The 8,442-nt window shown below is 35.9% G+C and overlaps 1 protein-coding gene across 2 annotated transcripts; it reads left to right on the forward strand.

The window, feature by feature from the left end:
• Positions 1-520: 520 nt before the first annotated feature.
• LOC126718418 (amine oxidase [copper-containing] zeta, peroxisomal) lies at positions 521-8,442 on the forward strand. 2 transcript variants are annotated; one of them, XM_050420596.1, is made up of 12 exons: positions 521-1,043; positions 1,736-1,845; positions 1,970-2,275; positions 2,997-3,109; positions 3,243-3,573; positions 3,662-3,877; positions 3,995-4,231; positions 4,524-4,709; positions 5,389-5,529; positions 6,021-6,289; positions 6,815-6,896; positions 8,037-8,442. In XM_050420596.1, the coding sequence occupies exons 1-12, from the start codon at positions 794-796 to the stop codon at positions 8,157-8,159; spliced, it is 2,364 nt and encodes a 787-aa protein (XP_050276553.1). In that variant the 5' UTR covers positions 521-793; the 3' UTR covers positions 8,160-8,442. The 2 variants fall into 2 exon arrangements, with proteins under 2 accessions (XP_050276553.1, XP_050276554.1); XM_050420597.1 differs by lacking the exon at positions 521-1,043 and adding an exon at positions 1,344-1,476.

Consider the following 8,442-nt stretch of genomic DNA (forward strand, 5'->3'; position numbering starts at 1 on the left):
TCTATGTACATAATGTTTTTACAATAAATTTTAAGTGATTTGTTATTATTAGTTGTTAGTGTCTGTTTTTAGTAGGTAGAAAGTAATTTTAGTGTTGTGTTTATAATAGGTAAAAAAGTAATTTTAGTGTTGGGTTGTTACAAAAGTATGTCATGGATCACTACATTTTAGAGAAATGATATATTTACAACTTTTCATGATAAATAAGTGGCAAATTATTATTAGTTAGAAAAAAAATTAAAATTTTAAATTATAAAAAAATAACAACTAAAAATCAATAAAAAATAAAAATGTCGTGGAACACTTTTTAAGACAAAAGCGAAAGAAAAAGTAAGAAAGAAAAGACGAGGAAAATGTGAAAGCTCACCTAACTGCTCTTTATTTTCTTGAGTTTCACTTTCACTCCAAAGTAGAAACTCGAAACCCATTTGGTTTTTGTATTTTTCATTTTCTTTTTAATTTTTTTTAGAAAAAAAAAACCCATTTGGCTTTTTCTATAAATAGATACCTCAAAAGCGATATGTAAAATCACCCAAAACATCAAAGCCTGTTTAACCAAAACCAAAGTACATAGGCATTTGCACTTTGCACTTCAAATTTCCATTTCCATTTCCATTTCCATTCTTGTTCGGTTTTTCTTTTCCTGGAAAGTGAAAGAGAGAGAAAGAAAGAAAGAAGAAGCCGAAGAAGAAAAAACGTCGGGGGAGACTCTCTCTAGACATTGCTGTATGTCAGTGGAGTACTACAGTGATAATTACTACGGTGGATACGGTGAGCTTGCCAACCCTTTACAATGGCCACAACTCAGGAAAAAACGACGCCTTGTTGCCTCCAAAACGACACCACCACCACCACCACCACCACCACCACTGCCAGATCATCATTACCACCGCCACCTCAACCTCTTCGAAAGCCCACCAAGGATTGGCCCGACCCATCTCAGGATCCGACCCGCAAGAGCTCTTCTGTGCCGACCATGGTCCCTGCCTTTGACACTCTCACTGACCCAGCTCCTACAAACACTGCTTCTGCTCCATCCAAAGGTTTTAAAAATGAATAAATAAATGAATGAATGAATACTCTCGCTTTTTTCTTTTTTCTTTTTTGAAGTTATGTTTTTGTAGCTTGATCTTTATTTTTGAACAGTGATTTTGATTAAAACTTTGTTTGGTTGCTGAGAAAAATGGAGGAAAAAGAAGGATGAACAGGAACTCTTGTGGGATTATTTTATTGTTTATTTTTAGGTATCTGTTGTTTCTTTGAATTCCAGGATCAGCTAAAGAAAGTAAACAAAGTGGGGTCAAATGAGTGGACCTTTTTGTCTTCTCGGGTCCCAAATAATTAAAATGTTATCACTTATAAAGATTGCAATTTCCCTTTTCCCCCCCTTCATTTTTTTTCCTTTAGCAATCAAACACTAAACAAGTTCGCTTTTTTTTTCTCTATAGGTGTTAAATCTGTTGGTTTGAGTTTGAGGTTCTCAATCTCATCCTAAATGTTCTTTCTTTATTTTACTTAGATAATTTTCAAAGTTTTAAGCTGTCAAAACAGATTATGGGTGTGCATAATTGACTTGGTTGGACTAATCTGCCTCCAATTGCTGACACAAGGAAAATGGCATCTCAAATTTCCAAATCTACCAAAGCGCCTTTCTTCTTAGATTATATGAAAGGTTGGATTGCATTTCTCTTCAGTTATGTTGCTTAAAGATCGTCTTTTTTGTGCTTGCATGTAGGTATCCTAAGCATGGTGAGAGCTCAAACTAGTCACCCTTTGGACCCTTTATCTGCTGCTGAAATCTCTGTGGCAGTGGCAACTGTCCGGGCAGCTGGAGCAACCCCCGAGGTTAGTTGCATTATTATTATTGTTAAACCTGAATTATGATTTGGATCATTAAATAATAAGGGAGTTCATTTTACTTGTTTTTTGTGGTGCTTGAATAAGTGATACGGTTTCTTGCCTTTTGTAGGTTAGGGATAGCATGCGCTTTGTTGAAGTTGCTTTGGTGGAACCAGCAAAGAGTGTTGTTGCGTTGGCAGATGCATATTTTTTCCCTCCTTTCCAGCCATCATTACTTCCCAAAGCAAAAGGCGGACCTGTAATTCCTAGTAAGCTTCCTCCAAGGCAAGCAAGACTAGTTGTGTATAACAAAAAGTCGAATGAGACAAGTGTGTGGATCGTTGAACTATCGGAAGTTCATGCAGCAACTCGAGGTGGTCACCATAGGGGCAAAGTTATTTTGTCCAATGTTGTTCCAGATGTTCAGCCTCCCATGGTATATTATCTGCTGTTGGTTTCCTTGAAATTAAGCTGAAAATCTCTTATTAGTTTATAAGATTTTAGCATATGTTTCAAATGCTAATTAATAATAATATCATTTGCAATGCATTCTTGTCTTACAAAAAATTTGAATAACCCATTGGAATTTAAATAGTATTTGAAGTTAGATCAATCATCTTGATTGGGCCATTGAACAAATTTGGATACATCAATACCAAGGGTAAATTTTGTTTGAAATGAGTATTAATCATCATAAAAGACCTTATTTTTTAGTTATAAATACCATGTGTTATAGATACTTAAATTATTTGGTTGGATTTGTAGTGGGGCTCTCATGTGAATTTACACTGAAAATTTTCTATCTTGAGAAACTACTAACTGCGCATTTTGAAATGGTTCTGATTTTAAGAGAAAGAAGCTGAAGTAAATTCGTACAACCATGCTACAATATAGAATTCCTATTTTTATCCATTCACTGAGGGAGTTTTATGAACACCTCAGCAACCTTCCCATCGTAAGATTTTTTATTCTTTCATTGATTTTGTAAAAAGATGATCTTTTGATTGATGATCAGCTATCTCTTATAGTAATCATTTGATAGCATACTTTAACCTTGCAATTCCTCCCCACTAAGCATCAGCCTAGTTCTGTACTAATTGCTTCTGTAACTGTTCGTCCAACACTGATGTTCTTCTTGGTTGATTCTATTGTTACAGGATGCTGTTGAATATGCTGAATGTGAAGCTGTTGTAAAAGACTTTCCTCCATTTAGGGAGGCAATGAAAAGAAGGGGCATTGAGGATATGGATCTTGTGATGGTCGATGCCTGGTTAGTTACAGCATTGAGATTCTTTTATGTGAATATTATGTGAGAACATGTTTTAATAGATATATGTTACTTTGACTATGTTTTTAATGAATTGCACTCTTTTTAACTCTTTGGTGTGCTAACTTTTTTACAGGTGTGTTGGATATCACAGTGATGCTGATGCTCCTAGCCGCAGACTTGCTAAACCGCTAATCTTCTGTAGAACTGAGAGCGACTGCCCTATGGAAAATGGTTATGCTCGCCCAGTTGAAGGAATCCATGTACTAGTTGATATGCAAAATATGGTGCTTATTGAGTTTGAAGATCGTAAACTTGTTCCCTTACCACCTGCTGACCCATTAAGAAATTACACTCCTGGAGAAACACGAGGGGGTGTTGATCGAAGTGATGTGAAACCCTTACAAATTATTCAGCCTGAGGGTCCAAGTTTTCGTGCTAATGGGAACTTTGTTCAATGGCAAAAGGTGCTTGTTTGCCAAACTACATCAATGATTACTTTTAAGTTTAACAAGTTGTATTGCTTATCATTTTATTTTTATTTCTGGTTGGCAGTGGAATTTTCGTGTCGGTTTCACTCCCAGGGAGGGTTTGATAATTTATTCTGTTGCATATATTGATGGTAGTAGAGGTCGGAGACCTGTGGCCCACAGGTTAAGCTTTGTTGAGATGGTGGTCCCTTATGGAGATCCAAATGAACCACATTACAGGAAGAATGCATTTGATGCAGGGGAAGATGGGCTTGGGAAAAATGCACATTCACTTAAGAAGGTCAGGATACTTGTCTTCTCCCTGCTTATTTTGTCTTTTTCCTTGCAGGATTGTCTACTACTTTCACTTTGTTTTAATTTTAAAGTATTTATGTTTGACATAATTCTAGCATTGCAGGGTTGTGACTGTTTAGGGTATGTCAAGTACTTCGATGCACACTTCACAAATTTTAATGGGGGTGTTGATACAATTGAGAATTGTGTATGCTTGCATGAAGAGGATCATGGGCTTCTGTGGAAACATCATGATTGGAGAACTGGTTTAGCAGAAGTTCGACGATCGAGAAGGCTGACAGTGTCTTTTATATGCACTGTGGCTAACTATGAGTATGGATTCTTCTGGCATTTTTATCAGGCAAGTTAGTGTAAACCTGAATTCAATTTGATTGCTCGCCAGAATCACTCACATTGTCATGGTAAATTCAGCATTTTTCCTTTCATATTGTAACAAAGTCCTCTGAGGTCTGTAATGGGGCTCCTGTTACCTTCTTGATGGCAACATTTGGTTGTATGGTTACATTATTTTGAGTTGCTTGCTACAATTGGCTGCCTTTTTAATTTTTTGTATCTTGTTAGTTTGCAGCATGATTTTCTTGTTTTAAGTATGCTACTCAAGATGCATTCTCGTTACTTTTCTTCTGCTATAGGATGGAAAGATCGAAGCAGAGGTTAAACTCACAGGAATTCTTAGCTTAGGAGCATTACAACAAGGGGAAGCCCGAAAATATGGTACGACCATTGCTCCTGGCTTATATGCACCTGTCCATCAACATTTTTTTGTAGCACGTATGGACATGGCAGTTGATTGCAAGCCTGGTGAAGCATTTAATCAGGTAGGTTTACACAAGCTTGGGATTCTTTCTTCAATTGTACTATTCTTCTGTGTTTTAGTCTACAGTATGTTCTGTTTGGTTTTTTCTTCTTTTAATTTTATTTTATTATTAATGTCATGCTAAACTCTATTGGTGGTTCAGCTGCTACTACTCATACTCAGTATTAGCTGTTTTCTTTGTGATTTATGGTACAAATGAGTTTGTTCACTCATCAGGTCAATGACTACTGAATTTTTTCTCTGCCTTGAGGTGGCCTTGAAAGTTTTAAGAATCTTCAGAATTACATAAGCCCTTCCATAGAGTCAGTGGGGAAATATGAGGTGATATTATTGGGTGAACTTAATGTAATTCCTCGTCCTGGAAGGTTAGCCTGGTTCTATGTGAGATTTTGGGGCTATTAGTCTATGTAAACCTACAGTTCTAGGAGATTCACGGATCTACTGATATGGCTAATGATATATTGCCAAAAGATGGAGGCATTCAGTGGATATTTCATATTGATGATGATTTCCCATGTAACTTTGATTGATTTTCGCCCTATAATGCTATGAGTGGGTACCTTTTTAATTTATTTCTGCTCTTACAAGGACTATAACATCACCGGTCATTTGAACCAAAAAAAAAAATTCATATTTTCCCTCATGATGATTGGTAGATCTGAACTTTTTTGCTCTTTTAGGTTGTTGAGGTGAATCTTAAAGTTGAAGAGCCAGGGAAAGATAATGTTCATAATAATGCTTTCTATGCTGAAGAGGAACTACTGAGATCTGAAATGCAAGCAATGCGTGATTGTAATCCTTTATCTGCTCGCCATTGGATTGTAAGATTTGTTCTTGCTGAAGTCCTATTGTAACTTGTTTGGAACCTTTCTCATTTTGTTTTTGCTTATATATTTGAGATGACAAGTGATGTTAGTTTCAAGATAGTGCTTTTTTTTTTTTTCCCTTTGATTTGTGATTGTTAGGACAGTTATTGTTGCCTACATCTAATCCTCATCCAGTGTAATATTTTTTTGTTGTTTTTATGATTCCTAGTTCATATGTTAGGAAACTTAATTGCTTTATTCTGAAGTCAATGAATCCTTCTGCCATTTGCATTGGACTTGTTGAATAGATTCTGGAATGTAGCCATTATGTGTGTCAGTAATTCTGCAACTGTTGGTCTCGTAACTTGCTTGGTATTTTGTCTTTCGTTTTCCTTTGCTTTGGTGAGGAGATGCTTATGTTGGAGGACATGTGTATGATTTATCATCTTTGCAGTTTATGTTAGTTGATAAAGTTCCTGAATGATGCATTTCAATTCTTAATTCAGATCAGAAACACAAGAAATGTCAACCGGACTGGACAGCTAACAGGTTACAAACTTGTACCTGGTTCAAATTGTTTACCATTAGCTGGTTCTGAGGCAAAATTTCTAAGGAGAGCCACTTTCTTGAAGCATAATCTTTGGGTCACACCTTATGCACGTGATGAAAAGTATCCGGGAGGAGAGTTTCCTAATCAAAATCCACGTGTTGGGGAAGGATTGGCTACTTGGGTTAATCAAAATAGATCATTGGAAGAAGCTGACATAGTTCTTTGGTTGGTTCTCTTCCTTTATATATATAATGTATATATTTGTAACTATTTAGTATTGAAATATGATGATAATGCATGTGATTGTATGTATGTGTGCAAGTGTGTGTGCAAATTTATTTGCAGGAAGATATGCTTTATGTACCATGTGAATGAAATGTGCGAATGTTTATGTATGTATCATTTAAATTTGATTTGCCAATGGACATCTAGCCCAGTGGCATTCCATCCCCTTTTGTGGGGGGTTTATCCAGAGGTCAAATCTTCTCAACTTTCACTTATAGAAAGAAAAAAAATAATGATTTTGATTATGATCAGGCAGTAATAATGCATGCGACATATATAGTCTTGGGCTTGCTATGAGCTCACACTTTCAGCTACAGTGGAATATGAAGATTTTTGTATGCATGGTTGAGCTTAATCTAGCGTTTAAGGGATCTAGACATCTCTTGGTAAAATGATATATTCTTTCTTGTTCTAATGCATGTATTTTGACATGCTGAATTTGATTATGTTGTCAAATTATTGCAGGTATGTATTTGGAATGACACACATTCCTCGGCTGGAAGACTGGCCAGTGATGCCTGTAGAACGCCTTGGTTTTATGCTCATGGTATTCTACTCATCATACCAACATTTCTCTTTGTCAATGTTTTTCAGGTTCTTCAATTTTTTTTTTGTTTTTTTTGGGGGGTGGGGTTGGGTTTTTTTTTAAAATTAGTCTGTTGAGGTTGAGATTAAGGATCCATAGCAGACCCAAAATTCTAGGACTAAGGCTTCATTGTTGGTTTCATGGCTATACCAAGGTTTTAAATTCCGTTTCATATCAGCCTATACGGCTGGAATTTTTCACACTGGCCACCAAGCGGCACAAGGAACCCTTTGTTCCATCTCGCCCAAAATACCGATCCATTCTGGCTTGTTTTGGTCCAAAATGAGCTACAACCTCTGCGTTCAATATCGGTATTCACACTCTTCACACTAAATGGGGATGGACCGGATGGTGATGAAATGTTGCAGTTTGCAGCAAACGAAAGAAAAAGAAGAGAAATCATAAACCCAAATACAAAAAATTTAAGAGAATTTGTTATTAAAAAAAATTATAAATAAATAAAAACAAGAGTTAAAGAGGAGATGGTGAGATCTGGGGAAAAAATTGAAGTGGAGGCGTGAGCTCTTACGACAATGAGAGAGTGTATGATGAGAAAAATAAATTAAAAACCAATGCAAAGATCATGTGTGGAGCATTGGATACTTGCTGAGTACAAAGGAAACTTCCAGGAAAGTTCATAGAATAAAACAAAACAAGTATATGATGCTTGTTTATTTACAATGATGCTACATTTTTTTTTTTTTCCTTAACTGAAAGATCTGCTTAATTTTTATTTATTTATTTCTGTTATCTAGTACCTCACTTACATTTTTAATTTGATTAAAATAAATTACTTAAAACTTAATTACTCTTCACAGGCTTTTGCCTGAAATGATATATTGATACAAGCTGATACCGAAATATTCCATTCTAGTAACCAATCAGGAATGGAATTCAAAACTATGGACTATACTCTTTGAACATATATCACTCTATTTTACTACAAACAGAGCTAATGCATATCACGGTTCCCATGGATTTTAGATTTGTAGGAATCAAAGCTTCTATTTCTGCAACTTATGCTTTTAAAGAGTTCATACTTATTTGTTTGCAGATATCTCAGAAGGAATACAATCTGATTCTTGTTTGCTATTAATGCAGCCACATGGGTTCTTTAATTGCTCACCAGCAGTGGATGTCCCTCCGAATACAAGCGATGTGGAAATTAAGGACAATGGGATGGCTGTAAAGCCTATCCAGAATGAGCTACTAGCTAAGCTTTGAAAGAAATATTTAACAGGATTTCAGTGCTGTTGTTTATTAAGAGTGGGAGAACAGGATTACATTGCTGTTTAATTTGTCGGATTTAGGTATGTTTGTCAAATAATTGAGCAATAGGCCGAACTTGATACCCTTTGAGTATTTTAAGTACCATTTGATTATATGGATTAAGGTGGCGTGCCCGCAGTGTCATTGCATGGCTCTTCAAAATACTAATATAAATCAATGTATACTGAACCACCAGTATTATATGATATTTTATGGTGATGAAGACCTTAACATGTGA

This window comes from Quercus robur, chromosome 3 (genome assembly GCF_932294415.1).
Source record: "Quercus robur chromosome 3, dhQueRobu3.1, whole genome shotgun sequence".
NCBI lineage: Eukaryota > Viridiplantae > Streptophyta > Magnoliopsida > Fagales > Fagaceae > Quercus > Quercus robur.